At 58.2% G+C, this 21,604-nt stretch overlaps 1 protein-coding gene across 1 annotated transcript in view; it reads right to left on the reverse strand.

The window, feature by feature from the left end:
• Positions 1 to 296: 296 nt before the first annotated feature.
• Ncor2 (nuclear receptor corepressor 2) overlaps positions 297 to 21,604 on the reverse strand; it is a 137,025-nt gene continuing 115,717 nt past the window's right edge. Inside the window, exons 28-48 of the mRNA XM_059249863.1 lie at positions 21,444 to 21,541; positions 19,229 to 19,379; positions 17,508 to 17,648; positions 17,142 to 17,222; positions 16,467 to 16,762; positions 15,120 to 15,474; positions 13,782 to 14,003; positions 13,119 to 13,364; positions 12,181 to 12,330; positions 11,935 to 12,072; positions 11,665 to 11,851; positions 9,750 to 10,165; positions 8,650 to 8,802; positions 8,419 to 8,564; positions 8,012 to 8,205; positions 7,075 to 7,224; positions 6,476 to 6,621; positions 5,821 to 5,874; positions 2,906 to 3,133; positions 1,910 to 2,089; positions 297 to 1,460 (exon numbers count right to left, since the gene is read on the reverse strand). Coding sequence (XP_059105846.1) covers positions 1,279 to 1,460; positions 1,910 to 2,089; positions 2,906 to 3,133; positions 5,821 to 5,874; positions 6,476 to 6,621; positions 7,075 to 7,224; positions 8,012 to 8,205; positions 8,419 to 8,564; positions 8,650 to 8,802; positions 9,750 to 10,165; positions 11,665 to 11,851; positions 11,935 to 12,072; positions 12,181 to 12,330; positions 13,119 to 13,364; positions 13,782 to 14,003; positions 15,120 to 15,474; positions 16,467 to 16,762; positions 17,142 to 17,222; positions 17,508 to 17,648; positions 19,229 to 19,379; positions 21,444 to 21,541 — 3,914 coding nt within the window. The 3' untranslated portion in view covers positions 297 to 1,278. The remainder of the gene's footprint in view (positions 1,461 to 1,909; positions 2,090 to 2,905; positions 3,134 to 5,820; positions 5,875 to 6,475; positions 6,622 to 7,074; positions 7,225 to 8,011; positions 8,206 to 8,418; positions 8,565 to 8,649; positions 8,803 to 9,749; positions 10,166 to 11,664; positions 11,852 to 11,934; positions 12,073 to 12,180; positions 12,331 to 13,118; positions 13,365 to 13,781; positions 14,004 to 15,119; positions 15,475 to 16,466; positions 16,763 to 17,141; positions 17,223 to 17,507; positions 17,649 to 19,228; positions 19,380 to 21,443; positions 21,542 to 21,604) is intronic.

The raw sequence follows: 21,604 nt of genomic DNA on the forward strand, positions 1-21,604 counted from the left end.
CCACAGAGTCACCATGGTGTGAATACCCTGCAGCTTCCCCACAGGTAGGAACACCCCTGTACAATGACCACGGGCTCCCCACAGGTGTGAACACCATCTCTATGATACAAGTACCTGGTGGCTGCCCCACAGCCGCGAACACTGGATGCCCTCTGGTGGCACTCTACTTGGGGTCACTGTTCACTGCCGAGTGGTGACCTGAGGGAACATTCCCTTGACTCTTGGGGTCACCCTGTTATGGTCCTTCGGCCCTGGCTCCTGCTGTCCGGTGAGAAGCAGAGTGGAAACTTTGTGACTTGAGTATGATTTGCTTTTTAATTGGAACAACATATGTAAATGACAGAATGCCGCCGTGCACAGATGGCGGCCACAGAATATGCATCGAGTCCATTCTGCCCAAGGAAGGGAGGAGGGAGGGTGCAGGGCTGTGTGCCGGCGCCCCTACCCCCCAGTCCTGCGTGTCTGGGTCACCGCCTTGGCCGGCACACGCCTCTGGAACGGGAAGCAGAGACCAAAGCGCAGCAGCAGTAACACGGGTGCGTCCTTCCTTGTGTGAAACGTCTGAATTAACTCATTGAAGGTATCAAAAATATACCCTGTAAGCCAACACCATTTACACCTGCCTTCCCTTCCCATCGCCGCGGCGACGGCCGGGAACAGTCCAGTTCCTACAAACGTCCGTGCCCCGGGCCACGCCTGGACCCTTGTGCACCCACCTGGTCTGATGGGCTCTCCCAGTCTTGTGGGCCGGGCGGCCTTTGGGGACTGCCGTGACAGCACTGGGGCAGGACAAGCTGGGAACGTCTGTCCAGAGCGCGAGCGAGCGGGCTGGGGGCAGAGGGAGGGGCGGGGCCACAAGCTCAGCTTAGACTTTGGTTCCAAATGCGTTAAGGGGCGAGGCAGTGGCGTGGAGGTGACTGGTCGTCCTGCGTTGGGTCCCCGCTGCCCCAGATGCACGCGTGCAACTGACACATGATCGCCGTACCCCTCCGGGCCCGCTGTTCTCCCCTCCTGTCCACTCCCCTCTCGAGCACCAGGTAAACATCCCCTGAGTAAGGTCACTGCGCAGGGCCAGCCCAGGACGGGAGTCTTAGTTAAGGCTTTAGACAGGCAGGATGCCAGCTCTGGATGGACAGATGGGTGGACGGACGGATGGACGCGCAGGCAGACTCAGGGGCTCCTTCCTCAGTGGGGACAGTCGGCAGCTGCCTGCTCCATGCTGGGCCGCTTCTGCCTCCTGCAGGGGCCTGGCACCCGCTCCCCTCCGATCTGCCACCGTCACTCGCTGTCCGAGAGTGTCTCATACTGCGAACACAGCAGGGGCTTGGGCTCCTCGTCCCAGGCGTGGTGGGGACCGGCCAGGGGCCCACTGCCTGCGGCGAGGCCGGGTGGGGGCGGGGAGGCCATGACGCCTGCCTGGAGCCGCATAATCAGAGGGTTGTAGGGGAACGGCGTGGACCCTGTGGGAAGGATGGGAGAGCGCTGGAGAAGGCTCTGCAAGCCGTGTGACCACCCCAGGACCCTGTCGTCACGCTAGAAGCCAGAGTCTGGGCCGCCTGGGCCAGTACCATTCAACACTCTGTCTCTGGAGGGATCTCAAAACGGGCCCTCTCCTTTGGCCTCTCTGCCACACAGCCCTGCCATTTTTTCCTTAGACCGTGGTAACCTCTCCATTTCTCCCTCTCGTCCTTTACTGCCTTCTGCTTTCCCATCAAAACCCTTCAGTGATCGACAGGCATAAAAGGGGGCCAGGCTCCCTCGCGTGACCAGCCGGTATGGCCGCCTGCGCAGGATCCTCTGGTCTGTTGCTTCCTATACCCTTCCTTGCGAGGTGGGGGGCCAGGGACCACCTTCCCCTGGGGAGCCGGGGTCACCCCATGTCTACATCCCTACCCTGGCCGACACTCACCTGCAGATGAGGGCCGGTCCTCCCACACGCGGTTGGTGAGTGGTGTTCGGCGATTGCAGTCCCCTTCTGAGTGGACTGAGGAGACGGAAGGTGGCCGGTCTCCGGACCCCAGGCCTGGGGCTGGCGACTTGGCTTTTCGGCTGCTGGGTCTGCCAGAGACCTTGGCTTTCCCGACACCACCTGCAGGGGACCAAGCAAGGAGGGGCCGAGTTAGATGGTGCTGATGGACGGAAAGGCACCCACACCAGCGCTGAGGAGGGGCAGGGGGTAGGGGGGATGACTTTGGCCTTGGGGAGCCACCTGCCTCCTAGAGCTCCAAGACAGAAAACTAGTGTGAGAAATCCTGAGCCAGGGGACTACCAGGAGTCCACCAGATGGCCAGCCCCTGGCATGGGGAGTAGAGGCATTCCTGTGAGGGAGACTGATGACTAGTCTAGGTGCCCCACCAGGACTGTACCCCTCATGAGAAGCATCAGATCTTGGCTGAATGATAGACATTGCCCAAGATGGCCCTCAAGGCCTCTGCTGAGAGGTCCAGACCCCGAGGCTGGCCTGACCCGAGAAGTGGACAGCAGGGCACCTCTGTGATGGTGCCCGTGCTTGGGAATGGCTACTGCTAACACATTGGCAAAGTGGGAGCTGACCATGGGCTGCCTGACCCTTGAGGGGTCATGCGCACACTAGACTCCCCCCAGCAGCCCCGGCCACACGTGGTGGGCCTGGCCACTGCCATCCCTGTCCACGCAGCAGGGGAGGAGGGGGCGGGACGTGGGTAACAGTGTGAGCATGGGAGAAGCAGCGGTGCTGGGGGCGAGGGACGCGCCCCCCACAACACGGGGTGTCGGACCAGCTTTGGATTAGCAAACTAGATGTCAAACACGCACAAAAATAAGGTCACAGGCTCCCAAGCTCGAGGGGGGAGGTGAGAGGATTAACAACACCGGGTGGGGAGGGACACAGCCGGGCGGGCGGGCGGGCAGGGGCAGGCCTGCAGACCTGGCGAGGTGAGTGCGTGGTCACTCCGTCCGTCAGCAGTGGTTATGGGCATAGCGGCAGCGGGCAGACTGGCACTGGCATTCAGAGGGTTAAAAGCATTGGCGCCGAGCGGCGGGGGCTCTTCCCACTGATCATATTTACCCATGAGTGCCTTTCTAATAATGGCCTCTAGCCCCATGTTGGTGCTGGCATGTTCTTGCACCGCCTGGCTTCTACAGGTCATAAGGCCTGGGAGAGAGACAGACAGACGGACACACGGGGGCCGGGGCCAGGGAGCCAGAGGGTCGCAAGAGAGAAAGAGGAGGGAGGAGAGAGAGAGAGAGACACACAGTGAGCACACATCAGCAGAGCATCCTTCCTCCCTCCAGCCTGCCTCTCCGCAGGGTGCTGACGGGGGGTTCCTGACTGCCCCTGCAGCTCATGGCTGTTCCAGGGAGGGGGTCTGGGGCAGCTAGAGGGTCCCCAGCCCCATTCGCTGTCCTCAGGAAATCGGAAGCCCTCTGTGTACCCCAATCCCAGCTGAAGCTGTTTACTTCATTTTAACTACGAGTGGGTGGCCTAAGAGGAGACTGTCCGGACCACTGAGTCAAGCCAGAGCTCGGTGCTGAGGACGAGGAGGGGGGAGGATAGAAATCCAGCCAAGGTCTTCTGGTGGGTGGATTCTAGAAAGGGGTGTGGAGAGGGAAGGTGACCAGAGGACCCCTGGTGTCCCCCTTTCCTCAAGAGGTTAGGGACCTCATTTTGCCCGATCCCCCAAGCTGCGCTTGCCTCCCCTGCCCCATCTCTCCCCACAAGAGCCCGAGGAGAAAGGTGCAGAGCTGGGCACGAGGGTGCGGGGTCACAGCCATGCAGTTATGTGCGTGCAAGGACAGGGCAGCGCTAGACAGGTGAAGGGCCACTCCAGCCCTGGCTGGCCCGGCCCCACGGCAAGGAGAGGCCAAATCAACAAAGTGGCCTCGAGAGATGCTTGTGGTCTCTGCCGAGCCTCTGTGGACACTCTCTATTCGGTCCCCGCCCCCCAGCCCCGAACTGTGCTCTGGGACATTTTGCAAATGCCAGGCTGGGCGTATATCTCTTCAGTGTTTCAGGATGCTTCCAGAACTTCTTGAGGGCCGGAGCCTGATTAGCAGGCCTGGAACCCCAGCTACTTAGGAGAATAGCAAGCTTGAGGCTAGCCTGGTCTACAGAGTGAGTTTAGTCCAACCAATGCTAGCCTGCAGAGAGGGTTGGACTGTCACTCAGGGTCAGGACACTTGCTTGGTGAGTACAAGGTCCTCGCTTCTATCCCAAATACCAACAGAATTCCTCCAAAGCCAGACAAGCAAATAACAACCACTAAACCAAACCAACTCACCCCAAACCGAACAAACCAATCCAAAAAAAAAAAAAAAAAAAAAAAAACCACCAACATCAACAATTGCCACAGGCCATTGTGGTACCCTGTGAACCTCCAGGCTGCCTGAGCCTTATGAAAAACCACACGGCCCAACATGCTGGCAAGTCCCTGGTTTGTAAACGAGCCAGGCTCCTGAGGACTGGAGGGACAGTCAGCCTAGGCTTTGTTTCTCTCCTTCCCTCGGGTCTCAGGCAAGACTAGGACCAAGGCTACTCATGGCACCAGGTAGCTTTGTTAGGGGTAAGCAAAAAAGCTGAACTTCTAATGGGGTAAACAATAAATAAATAAATAAACACGCCCAACTACTCCTCCACATCCAGAAGACGGAGGAGGGGGACAGAGGGGAGCCTCCTGATGAGGTGTCACTCCTGGGCCTTCTTCTTCCCAGGGTGGTGAGCTCGTGGCTCAATGGCCCTGGGCACGAACATGACTTTCTCCATTTATCTCCGGCAGGGTATTTATTAGTGTCACAGGCTAGGCCTGGAAACACGTCTTTGAGAACTAACATTTAAGGGGAATTTATGAGTAGGTACACATGTGTGCGTGTGTACACATGAGACAACTAAGTTAGTCTTTAGCACAAATCACTGTATTACCCCATGAATTTCTATATATACATATACCTGGTGTCTAGCACCTACATCAAGATTTAGAACATTCTAGAAACATTTCCAACCACATTACTGCCTCGATCGAAGTTTCCTTCTGCCTGAGGCTCAGCAAAGTGCCCAGTATGTTTCTGGGCTTGTGACATTCCCTGCTAGGCACCCCCTGCTACTCTGATTCCTGGCTTTGCGGTTCCTGTGGTCCTCTGGAAATGTCCCCAAGGGTGCGTCTGGCCAACTTATTAGAGGACCCAAGGCTCCACACACGCACGAGAAAGGTCAGCAACCCTCCCTTGTTCCTCCGGCATGGAGTGCATGTCCCCAGACACCCCTGCGCCTCACTCAATCCCAGTTCAGATGTCACCAAGTCCATTGGGTCTCACCCAGTTTTTCCCCACAGGGGCAGTACAATTATAACCATGGGGGCCCTGGCCAGGAATCTGGAGCTCCTCCAACCCCCAAGACACTCTAAGTTCCAAGCACCATGCAGAAATTTCGCCTGCAATTTCTGCCATTAACCCGTCTTCCTGTTATATATCAGCATTTGGTTTAGAAAAAGGCTGAAGCTCCCTGACGGCCTCCCCAGATGGAGACTTTAGTCTGAGAGAGGCTTGTGTGCACCCCAAGCCCAATCCACCTGTTCACACCTGGTGACACTCCCCAGCCCCAGCAAATGGGCAAGCGTTTCCAAGTGTCCAGGTCACAACAGCCACCGAGCACTTGAGGGACCCTGACCTCGAACCTCAGAAACGCCTCCCGTGGGAGGACTCTAGGCAGTGGAGGCTGGCCTGTGCTGTCACTCTGGGTCCACTGAGGCCGGGAGGAGGGGCCAAACTTGAACTGACTAAGATTCCTTGTCCCCAAGTCAGCAGTTGGGGAAGAGAGCTTGCTATGCGGACACGCAGGAGGGTTACCTGCTCCGGTGATGGCGGGCATGTTGAAGATTTCCGTCCCAGGCTGGCCGATATCTAGAGCGGGGTGACAAGGGACGAAAGGCTGAGCTCACAGGTCCTAGACGATCTGCAACTCTACCTGTGCCCTGTACAGCCTGAGCTGAATGTCTGGGCAAAACTAGGGACCTACTGAGCTCCAGGCTTATTCTGGCCATTGGTCACCAGCCTAGGCCTGTGCTACCTGTAAGGGCTTCTACGGTCTAGCTCCAGAAGGGAATAGCCTTACCTATCTGTCCAAGCCACCCAGGAAGGGAACTACCGGTGGGAGGGGACAGTGCAAAGCCCTCACTTGTCACTTGGCAGTGCATTCTCCTAAGGATCTGGTCCACGTGACCCTGAGCTAAGGACAAGAATCCTTGTCGACCCACACCAGTCATGGTAAAAAGGCATCAACCACGCCTGTGGCACGAACCTGGGGCAATCAATGTGCTGTGTTCTATGGTACCCGGCTGTTTGTACAGGTTTCACTGAGCGCCTACTGTGTGCAGGGTATCACTGTAGCACTACATGCTGAACCAGTCAGTACCCACTGGCAGAATGTCAGGCTCCTCCGGGGTGGGGTGTAGAGTATTAGCTCCCTCCCGGTGCCGGCCCCAGCCCTGCCCCCCACCCTTACTGTATTCTGGCTCATTCCGGTTGTGGGTGTTGAGTTTCTTGTTGATCTCCTGTTTCTTAGACTTCACCATGGCGGAGTTACTCTCAGTCAGCTTACTGAAGAAGGCCGGCGGCTGGCTGGTGTTGCCTGGAGACTTGGAGCCCATTCTGCAGGGAGCATGAGACGCCCGGGGTCAGCAGGCTGGGCACTTCGCTAGCAAGCCTTTAGCAAGAGAGCGCTCACCACTTGGGTCACAGAGAGATGCCAAAGACCATCCCAGGCATGCTGGGGTCTGTACTTAGCCTTGGCTTGGGCTAGCTTGTGAACCTCCCAGGTGTATGTACTATGAGTTGCCCCAAGGACTCTTATAGCTAGCTTTGACACAAGAAGCCCCAATAACACGCACTCCCTGAGGCTGGAGGCCTGTCCCACCATGTCCCCGTCCACCCAACCCTGTCTTGTCCAGCTTATTCTTAAATCTCCAGAAGTGACAGAACAGGACGGGGTGCTGCCACTGAAGCCCCTTGAAGGTTTATCAGCCTCCACACTAGAGGTCTGAGGCCCTGGGTGGACATGGAACCGCCATTGCCACCTCGGGGCAGGGTTTGTGCCATGGGTACCTGGGCTCCCCCTGGTCCCCGTCCCGATACAGCAGTGGGTACGCAGCGCTCCGAGGGTGTCCTGGCTCAGTCATGCCCTCTGGTGGGGACACGGGTTCAATGCCGTCCTCGCTGTTGCCCAGGACTGTTGTTTTGCTGGGTTCTGGGGACCTGATGGAGATAGCATCTCAGCCAAGGGTAGAGTTCTTCCCCGCAGAGGGGATCCCCCACTGCCCACAGCAGTGCTCCACTGTAAGGCAGGGCTCTGCACATTTCCCTGTGAATGGCCGGGTGGTGGCACCTGAGGTATGGAGACCCCAGTGGGCTGTTGAGATCGGGCCATGGGAGGAGCTCTTTTGAAATAATCTAACACTCACGAGCTTTTGTTTATTTTGAGTCGGGGTCTTGCTGTGCAGTCCAGGCTGGCCTGAAGCTCACAATCCTCCTGCCTCTGCTTCCCCAGAGCTCCCTCTCCTATGCTTAGAGGTGTGTGCCACGATGCCACGCTGTCCAGGGTGGACATGTTGTGAACCCTGATGAGACGCCCATGCCAGGACCTCACTGTCCCCCAAAGATCCCACTGCCTGTATCTGCGCCCCTCAAATCACACTCTTCTCAGACACCTTGTTCTGCTCCTGAGCCTAAGGCCCACCAATTCCCATGCCCTGAGGCCCAGGCCCAGCTAAGGGAAGAGTGTGTGTGCATGGTATAGGATGGTAACTCACTTCTCTATGCCTCAGTTTTCCCATCTGCTAAATGGGAGTGGTACATCTGACCCCTGGCTGAGTTGGTATTTATAGGGTACTCAGTTGGCACCCTACTTTGTGCTGGTTCTGGGACCTTGGTGAGCTTCCGCTTCCCTGAACATCCGTTTCCCATCAACCCAACGCCCTGTTGAGCTCGCCCCACCCCACTGTCCCTCAGCCGGCACCTGACGTAGATGTGAGTACATCCTCACCTTTTGCCCCCTTCACTGTGGGGGGATCCTCGGGCTGGGGTGCCATGGTCGGGGGGTGGGAGGTAGAGGTCGCTAGGTGGGCGGCGGAGATCCAGGACAGGGCAGCTGGCTCCAGGGAAAGAGTAGAGAGGGGCGGGAAGGGGGCCGCTGAGCTGCTGTGGGTGGTGGCGTGTGTAGTCCTGCGTGATGACCTCCTGTGGAGAGGGGGCAGGTCAGGGGCCATCCTGCCAGAACCTTCCAAGTAGGGAAGGACAGAACCCTGACCTGGGTAAGCATCCCCATGTGCATCTTACGGTGATGGCCCCCAAAGGACTGGGTGTGGCGGCCGCAGTTAACACCTGCCTGACTCCGGGACGTCGCCCTCTCATCCACTAGCTCTCCCGGTGGCTGGGGCCAGAGGCACTTACACTGATGTGCTGAGCCAGGGTGACCACCCTCTGGTGACCTTTGATGCCTGGGGCGGTCTGGAGGAGTGGGCTGGACGAGGGCTGACTCTCAGGCAGTGGCCGCAGATGGGGGAGGTGGGCAGCCTCCGCACTGAGCTTCATGGGGCCTGAGGACACAACGGAGCTGTCAGGGGCCGAGGACAGCAGGGAGACGCGCCTCAGTTTCCCCACCGCTTCTCTCCCGGGTGTCACCTGGCTGCTTGTGCCTCAGTTCCCCTTCCAGGTGGCTCTTCTCCAGCTCTTCCAGCGGTTTGGGGAGCCCCTTGTCGTGGGCCAGGCTGGGTGAGCTCACAGGGCTAACGGGTTCCACCCCGTCGGGGCTGTAGCCAGGGCCACCGTGGTAACCTGGAACAAGCGGGCGGGAGTCAGAACGTGGCGTGGGCTTGGGTTGAGGTACTGGCCGGGCTTCAAGATGGCAGGAAACGATACCAGCCTAGGGGTGGCCAGCGAGGAGGAATGGTGAGTGATGGGAGGTCAGGTCGGTCCACACGCACAGACGCTCCCAAAGGACTGTGGGGGTCTGGCGTGGGCAGTGGGGGCCAGGGTGAGGGAAACAGACTAGCGGTAGTGGTGGCATGGGAGGGAGGGTGCATGTGTGCAGGGGTGGGGTGGGGTGGGGTGTGGGCTCAGATTGGTCCCCTGCCTTGGCCTAGCCCCAGCCCCTGACCCAGCACAGAGAAGCTTCGCTCTCTTTAGGTTGTATGCTGGCCTGGGAAGGAGAGGCGGACGCCCAGCCTTCCTGGATGGCCTGCTCCCTCTTCTCTCCCACCTCACTCCCTGCCGTCACTTCCTCCACAGACAGTGGCAGCCCAGTCAGCTGGCAGCCCCCCCCCCCATCCCCACCCCCCTATACGAAGGTGCAGGTAGGTGGTGGCGGGAGGTGGGAGGCGCGGTCGGAGTCCAAACCACAGATCCATTCATTAAAAGAAAAAAGGCGAAAAAAAAAATCCAAAAAGAAAAAAGAAAAAGGGGAAAAAAAAAAACTCATGATGAAAGGATGTGCAGACGATGAGGCGCCCGTGTGGGCTGGAGTCACCACGGCGTGCGAACTGACGAGGATGAGCTCAAAACAAGATACCAAAACCAACCAAAAAAAGGGGGGAAAAATTAAAAGCAAAGATCTGAAAATATCTTTAGGCCACAGATGGGGTGGGCAGGCGGCGGGCCGAATGTCTTACCGTCGCCAGGGGAGTCGTTGGCCAGCGAACCTCCTTCTCGCGGCCCCCTTTCGTGAGCAATTTGACGCGTGATTATTGCGTCTATGAACGTGGCCGCTGTCAGGGTGGTCTTACCCAGAGAACGGAGTTCCAATTCCTGGATGGAAAAGGATTTACTTTGAGTCTTTTCTCGGTGCAGATCTGAGGCCGAGGCAGGCGCCGGCGGGTCCGGACTGGCATGGTGGGGTGCAAGGCTCTTTGCTGGGGTGCGGGCGATGGCTGTGTGGCTGGAGCTGGGGGGTGCTAGGGATCGGGGCTCAGAGCTCTTGCTGGGTGAGGAGGCAGGCTCCCGGGCTGGGGGCTTGGCGAGGAAGGCATGACCAGTGTCCACACGGGGCCGCTCAGGCCGGGCGACCCGAGAGGTTTCCTTGGGTAGCAGGACGGGCTCCATGAGGGTAGGGTAGACCCCTTCAAGGGTGCCACCAAGTGGGCAGTGGGTGGCAGGTGGGAATGTGGCAGCTGGGCGGACAGGCGAAGAGGTGGAGGTGGACCTGGAAGGGGACAGAAAGGTTCAGACAGTGCAGGCCGGGGGGAACGACTACCTCACCCCACTGGAGTCCCTGCCTATGACTAACAGATGCTCATGTTCCCTGAGACTCCCAGAATAATCCTGCTCTCCTGACTGACCTGTGCTGGCCCCATTCAGTTCCTCATGCCCATGGCTTTTCACTGAGCCCTACCAGGTGCCCAGCACCATCCCAGACCCTGAAAATACAGCACCAGTTAAGGCAAGGGTCGGGGAGCTTCTTAGAGGACAACCACCCATACAGGAAAAGACAGACTATTCTCTTCCGAGGGCAGCTGCTGCCACATGGCCAGACGTGACCGAGGTGAGCGAGGAGAGGGCAGGAAACCCAAGCAGAGCCAGCAGGAGGCACTCCTAGAAGCTGGCACACAAAAGCTGAGCCTCTCAGCAGCAAAGAGCACATGAGCCAGGAGGCGTGGGACTGACTGCAGGCAGAAGCCCGACAGCCCAGCACCAGCTGATACCACTGTGGGCAGCACTGGCCCGGCTGCCATGACCCGGCCGCCAGCCATTAAGCTCCCTGTTCTGTTTTTTCAAATTGGTACTCCTGGGCTTTACATACTATTACCACCCACTGACTCTTGCATCCACCCCATCATCTACCTGTCAGTCTGTCCATCCGTCCATCCGTCCACTCATCCAGTTATCTACTCTTCCAACCATTCATCTATCCATCTGTTTATCCACCCATTTACCTACCCGTCCACCCCCCACCTTACACATCTGCCAACTTCCCCACCCATTCATGCATCCATCTGCTCACCTATCCATATCATCCACCCATTCATCCATTCCCCACCCACCTTTTTATACATTTCAATTCATCCATCCATCTATTATCCACTTACCCACTCACACACAGGCCACCCAGTTGTCCATCACCCACCCCCACTTATTTATCTACTCATTCATCTATGTGTCTGTGTACTTGTCCATCCATCTATCTATCTACTCATCTGTCGATCCATCTACTCATCTACCTACCCATCCACCCATTCGTCCACGCATTTATCCATTCACCTAGCTACCCATTCATCTGCCTGCCCTCCAACCCATTCCGTCATCCACCTGGCCCAGCCATCTGCCTACTTTCCCACATATCCACTCATCTACCCATCGGCCCGCCCATCAGCCATCCCTCCACCCCATCCCCCCAGATAGCTGTCACTCTTGCTGTCATACACCTGTCTACACAAAGCATCTTCTACCCGCCATCATCTGCCCAGCTGCCTGTGCACCCCACCCTCCAACTGCACACCCTCCTCTGAGCCACCCTCCCCACCTGCGTTCACGCCACCTACCTACCCACTCTCTCAACATTCTTGCCAATACATTCATCCACCCACCCACCAACCCTGCCGTCTGCTCAATCCTCTCCCCATCTGCCCATCCACGTAACCCCCTCCCACTCAGCACATCCGTCTGTGTACCCTCCCCCCAGGCTTGTTTCCCCCCGGTGCCAACCTGGCCCACCTCAGGACCGTGGGCGTGCCGGGTTCCACGGAGGTGACCACGCCCTTCATGCTCGTGTTGTGCAGCACACTGGGCCTCTGCTGCAAGGCGTCCTGGGTCCGGGGGGAGATGGGCGAGTGCTGGTGGGTGTGGGAGGCGGGGCGGTTGCTGCCCCCAGCCCCGCTGCTCTGCTCCGTACCTGGTGACAGGCCGCCGAGTCAGGGGGCAGGCCCAGGTGGCCCATGAGGACCTGGGGGTGGGGCGGGGTCTGGGGTGCCCTACCAGGTCTCCAGATGGGTGCATGCTCCACTGTCGTAGTAGACGTGAGGATGGACTTGTCTCGTTCTCGCTCACGGTCCCGGTCCCGGTCCCGCTCCGACGAGGACGTGGCAGTTGGTTTAGCCAGGTGAGTGGGGCCTCCTGGAAACCCCAAGGTCAGAGTCTGAGCTAGAGCCCAATGGGCCAGAATTTGCCTGCAGGGCCTTAAGGAGCGAGGCACAGAGCCACCCACCCACTTGGCAGGCCCACCTGGGGACAGCGGTGAGCTGCTGTGGCGGCTGCTGAAGGGTGGGGGCGCCGTGGGGAGGTAGGCAAGGCGGTCGATGGCGGTGGCAGGGGTGCCTGGCGTTGGCGGCACCAGCACGGGCAGGTGTGGCACTTGGGACAGGTCGATAATGCCTGTGGGGAGTGGGGGGAGGGGGTCGGCTGTAGGTGACTGTCCCCAAAAGTGAAGCCCAAGACCCTCCCTGGTGCCAAGCCTGGCCCCAGGCCCCTGGCCTGTAGTGTCTCTCAACCAACGTTTCTTGAGCCCAAGCACTGCCTTCCCCTTGCGGACAGCCCTGTCCTACAGTATCAGCTCCTTGCATTCAGGCCTCACCCCCCGAGTGGCTTCAGGAGCCACACGGTCATCTCTGAGCAATCAGGCAAAGGGACCCAGGCTGTGCCAAGGCTTTAGGAATCAGTGCTCCGAACAGCTGCACACGCTTTTCTCTTTTTTGTTATTTGTACTGAGAGTGTCTCATGTAGCCCAGGCTAGCCTCAAACTCTATGTAGCTGAGGACAGCCTTGAACTCCCAATCCTCCCGCTTCTACCTCCTGAGTTCTTAGAGGTAGGCAATAGCACACAAGGCCTAGCCTGTGTTCTGATCTCTTGGATGCCGAAAGATACCTCACACCAAGGACTCAGAACAACAAAGAAAGGCCCACGTGCAAGACAGCAAGGGCTGCCTGCTCCTCACAAAGCTGCTGGATGTGAACTGATGCACGAGGCACCCCTCTTGCCCCAAGGAGCCAGCATGTGCCACCTACTCCACCCAGCCAACGGGAGGCACTCAGTGGCAGCCACGTGGCCCGTTCTGCCCACCTTGCACAGTGTAGGATACACAGGGACACTAGTATCTTTTGCACACAACACAGGAAGGCACAGGACGAGGCTCTGGGGATGGGCACTGTCCTAGGCAACTTACCTCGTGGGCCAGCGGCATAATTGAGGGCCAGCGAGGACTCTCTTGGTGACAGGCCCCTCAGCATATCGGCGCGCTGGGCCATGGCGGAGGCAGCGTTGTGGTGCATCTGCTGCGAGGTGATGTAGTCGTTGATGATGGTCTGGCGGTTCTCCAGGGCCGCAGTGTCAGGGTAGCCACGGATGAGGTAAGGCGGATACAGGTGCGGGTAGGTGGGGCTGGGGGCCAGGTGCCGAGGCAGGTAGTAGGCTGGGGAGGGAGGGAGGGTCAGGTGGCCCATGCCTGGTCTTCGTGCTCCCCACCTCTGCACCCACAGCTTCCTCTCCTTGTGCACCCACATGCCTCCCCAACGCGCACACACAGCTTAAGACTTGCTCCCTGATCATGTGGGGTGTTGGCTGTCAACGCTTTGGGACGCCTTCCCCGACATAATGCACACTAACAAAGGAGTCTTTAAAAAGGCACACACTGGAGCCTCATTTAACGCACTCGCAAGCCACAGGTGAGTCCTGCAGGAAAAGCAGCCCACTGAGAAACGTGAAGCCCAGCCCAGGCCCTAGAATCTGCTAGTGATGTCAGCGCTAAACCTATCCCCCACTCTCCAGACCCTGACTGTCCCACCCAAGCCATCACTGACCCCCAAGTCCACAGGCCCAGGGTACCCACCTGCATCCAGAGGGATGCCTCGGGGTATGGAGGTGGGGTCAAAGGCCAGCGGGATGTGGCCACGGTACAAGTCCACACCGCTTACGCCCCGAAGCAAGTGCTCATAGGGGGAGATGGGGTGGGGGTGGTGCTCGGGCACAGTGCTGTGTGGGGACTTGGCGATTTCCCGGGGTGTCGACGTCAGCTTCCGGTCCTGGGACGCCTTGCTGGATAGAAGGCTGCCTGTGGGGACAAGTCACTGTGGTCTCAGCCTCAGTCTCAGGGCAGAGCCACTGGGCTACACTGTCAGAAGGCCCAGAGTCTCTGGCCTCTCTGCTCCTTATGACAACATTAATTTACTCCCTGATTACTGTTCATTAATTCATTCCATCAGTCTGAATTAATCACAGACCAGCCGTTCCCATGAGGAGAAGAGGGATCACCCCAAGAACAAAGCAGACAAGATCCTTGAACCCCAAGGAACCACCGTCACAGGAAGGAGATGGATGACAAGGTAGGAAACACATGGGCTTAAGAGAAATGCTGAATACAATCTCTCAATGCCACAGGATGTGGCTGGAGGTGACCATAGTCTCCCCAGGCCCTGACATCTGAACAGGGGGCCATGGGGTACCCAGGGGTTGGCTAGTAACAGAAGGAGGAGCCTTCTGGATGGAGGGCCAGCACACGCTGTGTGGAAGGGAGCTGGGAAGGGCAGAGGAAGTCAAGGGGAGGGTTGAGCTGAGAGAATCAGAGAAGCAGAATGGCGGAGGGGACCCCACATGTGGGTGCTCTAGACCACAGCGACAGTACTGGGAAGATGTACGCTCGGGAGCGGGAACGCTTCATTAAAACTATTACTACTGTAATTTGTGTGTGTGTGTGCATATGTGTAAGTGCACACGTGCCATGGTGTGCATGTGTGTGACGGAGAGAGAGAGAGAGAGAGAGAGAGAGAGAGAGAGAGAGAGAGAGAGTCAGAAGACAATTTCAAAGGTTAGTCTTCACTTCCTGCCGTGTCTGAGACAGGGACTGCTGCTCACGGGCTGTGGCCTTCAGGACACTCTTCCATCCCACTGCGAAGCATGAGGATTACAGATGTGCGTGAGTGTGCACGAGTGACTTAGGTCCTCATGCTTGTGCGGCATGTCCTTTGGCCACTGAGCCTGCTCCTCGGCCTTGACTTAAATGATTTAAAACACTTTGGTAAGAGGGAACGGAGGAGAATCTCTGTATGCAGTGTGGAGGCAGGGCAGCAGATGGATGGGCTGGGACAGGAGGCAGTGGTCAGGGTACTCAGCGGAAAGTGAGCTGTCCCCTCCCCACAACAGGCCACCTGTGGGAGCCTGCCTCCCTCACCTTCCTGAAGGCGTGGCGTGGGCTCCCGCGTCGTCACAGGTGAGCCGCGTGGTAGGTGGCTGGTGAAGGGTGCCCCGTGGTCTTCGTAGGTCAGTGGGCTTTGCCGTGGCTTGCCCAACTCAGGTACTACGACCGGGGCTCCACGTGTGATGGAGCCTCCCGCACCACTGGTGGCCCCTGACCGGCTCTTTAGACTCTCCTCATAGCAGGCACGCTCCAGAGCCCGGGCATCAGCCATCATGTCCAGTGGGTGCAGGGCCGGGAAAGGCCGGCCAGGGCTGCCAATGATGGAGCGCACATCGTGTTTCTTGGTGCCAGTGGACGGTGCCCCAGAGTCGTACTTGAGTGGCGTGCCCTGGGAAGAGGATGCAGGTCTATACTTGGCTGTCCAGTTCCGCCCTTCCTGTACTTCTGCACAGGATGGGGCATCTCAAACCCCGTGGGCAAATAGACAGAGACCTCTAATAGGATACGATGTCCAACAGGCTGGGTGCCCTGCCTGCTTCAGCCTGACTGCAGCCCCAGGGCCATGCACTGATCCAGGGGTGCCAGAGTGAGGCCAACTGCGGGTGACACCCACCATCCTGCAACACTATGCAATGTCACAGCCAGATGCACCTGTGACCCCAGGCTGTGGCTCCCGGACCAGGACTGGCATTACATTCACTACCAGGTCTCAGAGGACACCACGGGGAAGGGGACTGTGCATTGGATATCATGGAGAGGATTCCATGGTGTTAGCCAGGCTGGGGACACTGGGCATAGCTAGGCCCCAGGTCTTAATTTCTACTCAGCGTTTTTGTTATTGTTAAACGTCAAAACTTTGAGGAAGGGCACTAAGTCAGAGAATTGCTGTGTCTAGCTTGCCTCAAACTTCCAATCCTCCTGACTCAGCCTCCCAAGTGCTGGGATTCAGGAGGGGCCAATATTTTGGTTACTGTCTTAAAAAGGGTGGCACCTTAATGTTCAAAAGAATTCTCTAGAACCATTCTGGTCTGTCGCTGGGTGTCCCTGGCATCAGGTGACAGTCCCTCCCTAGGTGCCTTTGTCCAGCTGTTTTGTCTTTCTCTTCCCCGTCAAAGCCATGGCCATGGGAGGGGACAGTGGCCCCGGGGTGGAACCAGGTCCCCATGGAGCCCCTTGACGCACATGTGCGGGTAGAGATGTTGAGAGCAGCAAAGGGACAGAGTTAGGGACGCAAGACTTGGGTTTCGCAGATGCCATCAGTGACCCAGAGCAAGTTGCTAACCTCTCTGGGCCTCAATTTATGCACCAATGCAATGGGGTCAGTATGAGAACCGCCCTGGGCTTCGCGGTGCTCCAGCCCTTCCTATATGCTCCTGATACCTGGGTGATGGAACCCTCCTTGAGAGGCCGTGGGGCCAGGGGTAGCTCAGGTGTGCGGCGCAGCTCCTCCCGCGGGATCTCGTGGATAGAGCGGCCCGCCTCCTTCACAGTCGCTACCACACCCTCGTGAGCTGGCTTCAGCTTCAGGGGGCCCAGAGGGTCCAGGGGCCGGGTCTTGTAGGTCTCAGTCAGGTCCCGCGGTGGCGGTGGGGGCGGTGGGGTGCCCTCTCGCTTCAAGAGCTTGGCCTCCCGACGTAAGTAGTCCTCCTGGGCCTCCACATATGACCGCGGGATTCCTGCCAGGCAAACAGCACTGACTCTCCACGGCCTTGGCCTGCTCAGCCTGGGGGCTCCCATCAGTGACGTCTGGAACTAGCCTGGCTGAGTTCAAACCCTCTTTTCCTGGGTAACTTGGGTGTGCAAACTGACTTCTCTGAACCTGTTTCTTCGTATGAAGTGCGGACACAAACTGAACCCACACTGTGAAGCTTATCACAAAGACTGAGCTAAATCGGTCTGAGCGAAGCAAGAATAGTCCATTCCACCTATAAAGCACATGGATGGGGGACGGGGCTTGCCCTCCGTTTCCAAATCCCTAGCCTATATTCGGCCTGAGGACAGAATCGCACTGAGAGGTGGGGGTTGGGGGCTGGGGAGTGGGGGAGGGGAGCGTACCTTGTGTGATGGAGCCTCGGATGTGATGCTGCTCCTTGAGGTGGGGGCTGTGCTGCTCAGGGATGGCGCGGCCCATGAGTCCTGGGGAGGGCAGGGATGGCGTCACCGTATGGTGTCCGGGAGGGCTGGGGTCCACCAACAGCCGTCTCCACCATGACATGGGACCCAGCAAATAAGTGCCCCTCTCCCTGGGCCCCACTCGGCTGTAAGTTGAGCCTCAGTTTCTCTGTTAACACTGGGCCAGCCACTGGCTGGCTCCCTCCAGGCATGTCACGATGCCACCTCCCTTTCCACTCCAGCCTGCGTGTCTCGGAGGCTGCTGGGACAGCGTCTGGCCCTGGTGGGCCACTACAGCAGGACACTCACCCTCGATGCTGGCTGAGGTGATGGTCCTGCCCACACGGCCCTCCATCATGTCGTAGGTGCGCTTAGGGGCGGCAGTCTCGTGGGGCGGGCCTGAGCCGCTCCTGTTGTCCTCCTTGGGGCACTGGGACACGGACATACCACCTGGGGGCCAGAAAGCATGCAGAGTGTGGGGTGGCAGCAGGATACCATCCGCATGGGGTTTGGCCCGCAAACAGGCAGAGCTGGAAGGAGGCCCTGCCACCCCACGGCTGGACGGCAGGCTGGCTGAGCCTGCGGGACCCTCAAAGCAGCTCAGAATTGCTCTGGGCAGGAAGAGCAGGGTGGTGCCGCCCACGGTCATGCAGGCGGGTGTGCATCTGTGCCCATGGGTCTACGCGCACATTAACCAAGTCTGAGCACACAGGGAAGCCCCATAAACGTCTGCAGATCTGCGTGTGCACAGGTGTGTGTGAGCACCGGGCCCAAGGACCACGTGAAGCTATGTTACACTTGTGCCTCAGCGTGCTCGGCAGGGAGGAGCTTCGCTTTCCCCGGTAACCTGGACCTTTGAGACCTGGGAGACCACAAAGACAGGGCTGGCCGCTGGGGCTGGGGCGGACAGTGGGTAACACCCTGAACTGCCTCAGACCCACTGGACCCAGGAAGGACACAGGGCATCCAAAGCTCCACACAGACAGGCTGGAAGGTCACAATCTGAGCCTGTGGAGGCTCCCAAGCTGTGACACAGGGCTCTGGCTAGGACTTCTGTCGGCCAGCTCTACCATCACCGCGGGCTGTCACTGGGACATGCAGCTGGCACCAGAGGCAGCTGCAGCCCTTGTCCCCAAGACTGCGCTCCACTGGCAGGTGCCAGAGCCACATGGGCCCACTTGTACCTCCAGGACTAGGAGGCTGTGGGGCTCAAGGAAGAAGCTGGCAGACCCCAGGCCTGCAGCTGGCATCACTGGGGACGGGAACCTGGCCAGTGGGAGATGCTTCCTCAGCCATGGGTTCCGCAACTCTTGGGGTGCACTGGTTGCTTTTTATGGCCAGAGAGTAGTGTGTCACAGCTCTACCACAGATTTTTCCCTGTCATGGCGCTCAAAAGTGCCCCCAGCTTTCCCAGCCTAAGTTGGGGGAAGCCACCAAGGCTAGCCCTGACCTCTGCTGTATGCCTATCAGACAGGAAGTCACTCTGCGAACGCTTCCTGGTATCACTTCAGCTCTACCTGTCTCTAAAGACACCTCTATAGGCCCCACAGCCTCCTCCCAACCAGGGCTGCCTTAGCCCTCCAGGGCCAGGGCGGCGCCCTCACAGAAGGACCTTGAGTATATCTACCTCCTCCTATGGGAGGTGGGCAGAACCGAGGCCCAGCCCTCAACCTGTCGAGGCTACCTAGAGGAGCCAGTGCAAACTCCAAAGGCACGTGCCTGCCTTCTGCTCTGCCAGGACACCCCCCCTCCCCCAAGGCAAGTGTAGACTGGCCGCAACTGGCGGTCTGGGACACATCCTGCAGTCTGGTCTTCATGACTCCTAATCAACAAGGGGTTTCCCACACACCCCTTGCAGGGGCATCCTGAGCTGGCAGACAGACAGACAGGTACCGTCTGTCTGATGTGCTCTTGCTCCCAGTGTCCCTGCTACATCTGTCCTGACAACAGAGAGCCTGGAAATGGAGAGAAAGGGGGACAGGCACAGGCACCCCACCTAACCTCATGGTTGGTTTGTCATCAGTTCTCACCTTCATAGGACAGGACGTGGCCCTTCTTGCCCTCGTAGATGACGTGGCCCTTGGGCAGGGTGTCCTCCCGTGCCCGGTCAAGGCGACTTGGGCTGTCCTCCCCGACAATCCTGCTGATGGTACCCTTGTAAAGGACGTCAGCGGGCGTGCCCTACAGGGGTGGAGGGGTAAGCGCCCGGACCTGCGGGTGACTCTCAGCACACACCTCCCACTCCCCACCCCGCGAAGCATGCACAGAGCACACACACAGACCCTCACTCAGCGCTGTGTCCCTTGCTTAGTCTCCCTCATCCTGGCCTCCTAGCGCCAGCACTGTGGCCAACACCCTGTCTTTCACTCGAACTCTCCTACAGACGCTATCAAGAATAGGATCGCACTGTCTCACAGGGACAAGGTCTCTCACTCTATGTAGTTCCGGTTAGCCTAGAATGCACCATCCTCCTGCCTCAGCCTTCCAAGAACTGGGACTACAGGTCTGAGCCACCACATCAGGCTGGATGTTATTACTCTATCTACTTCAGATGGGGAAACTGAGGTATGGGGCAGTCATGATCACTCAGGAACCTTTTCCTGGCCTGGAACTGACAGCAGCTATTGACTCAACACTCCTCCATGCCGTGTCCACTGTCACTAGTAAACACATCCCTAGATGCCACCTGATGTCCCCGGGGACAAGTCTGACCAACTAAGAAACACTGATTGAGACGGGGGTAAGCCCCCACCAGGAGGAGGTGTCACAGGAACAGCCTTCAGTCTTGTGGGGCAGGATTCACTTCAGGTGACTTCTGGGAACATGAGTGGGGCCATTAGTGTAGCTCTGGAGCCAAGCCATGGGGGATAAAAGGGGGCGGTTACCCCAAGTTGCTGATTACTGTTACTAGTAATCTGAGTACTAGTTTACACATCCACATAATAAGGACTCTGGCTTGACTCTCAGAGGCCCTTAACAAAGCACCCCCAAATTCTGAGCTCTCTCTCTTGTGACCTCAGGAGCAGATTCAGTGATGGCTGTGTCTCCCGCGGGGCTTGCTCTGCTGAGTAGTCCCCATGGGGCAGGAGCAGTATGGGCTAATTCTGGGTGCCTCCCTTTTACCCAGAGCCAGGTCAGGTGAATGCTAAGAAAATCCAGACAGGCTCTAGGGAAAAGGGAGGCACTGTCTGGGAGCTCTAAGCACGGAGGGACTGTCCTCTGAGGACAGAAATGCAGACAGACCATGGCTCGGCTCTGCACAGCCCACTGGACAAAACCCAAAGAACATGGGAGCCACCGTGGTCCACTGAGGCTGCTCCAGGACCTGAGTGCAATCCCAGGAGCTGAGCAGGACACGGGGCTGCAGGGCTTTAGGCTCCAGGGTCGCAGACAACAGTAGGGTCTGTAGTCTCTACCCGCCACCCATGGGGGTTCTCACCAATACCTTCGTCACTGACTGCCCCAAACAGACAGGCCTTAGAGTGCTGACCTCACTCTCCATAGGAAATCAATGGAATCAATCTCAATCAAATGGAAATCACAATCAATGGAAAGGGTCACCCAGCCTTCGGGAGCCGGCACCCCTTAGACCTGCCCCTGAAGCTCTTCATGCTGGCCTTGTGCCCTATGCCCTTTCTTAGAATAACTCTCCTGACAGTAATATTTCTGTCAGAGGAGAAACTGAGTCAGGGAGGGCCGCTGCTGCCAGAGCATACGGCTGAATTTTTGCCCGCGGCTTCTGCTCTTTGCCTTCAAAAGGCCACAATTTCCAAACAGACTTGAGGGGAAGCCAAAGTTGGCCCCCATAGTGAGTCAAAAGGGCACTGCGGTGGGCAGGCCTGTGGCTGGAAGCCCTCTGGTGAGGGGTGTGTGTGTGTCTGACCACACACAGTGGTACTAAGTCTGGCACCCACCACTGGGTGATATGCCAGCTGCCAGCCCTGCTCCGGCTAGCTCTTCTGGCCACACTAGCTAACGTCACTTCCCTCCTCCTGGCCCTGGTGACTTTCTGAGTCCAGGCACTTCACTGATTTGTGACTTCTGACACTCTGCTTACCCCGCCTGGCTATCCCTAGCTGTGGTTGGTTGCTGAGACATGACACCTGTTTGGTTGATCGTCTAGGCCTGACCCCACATGGCACAGTGACCACTCAGCCCATCAACTCTGGTCTGCTCGGAGATCATCTCATCCCACCCCAAGCCACTCTGCCTGCCTGCCTGCGCCACCCTGCTCCCAGCACCTACGTGGGTGATAGAGCCGCGGTAGCTGGGGCCGTCTGCGGCCCGGGTGCTGGGGAGACCCTTGGTGATGCTTCCACTGGCGGTGGAGCCCAGTGCCGTCCCTGGAAGGCATAAGACACAGCTCTTAGGGCCCCAAGCCTGAAAGCCATCCACCCACCCTTTCG

The sequence above is a fragment of the Peromyscus eremicus genome, chromosome 23 (genome assembly GCF_949786415.1).
Source record: "Peromyscus eremicus chromosome 23, PerEre_H2_v1, whole genome shotgun sequence".
In the NCBI taxonomy this organism is placed as follows: Eukaryota; Metazoa; Chordata; class Mammalia; order Rodentia; family Cricetidae; genus Peromyscus; species Peromyscus eremicus.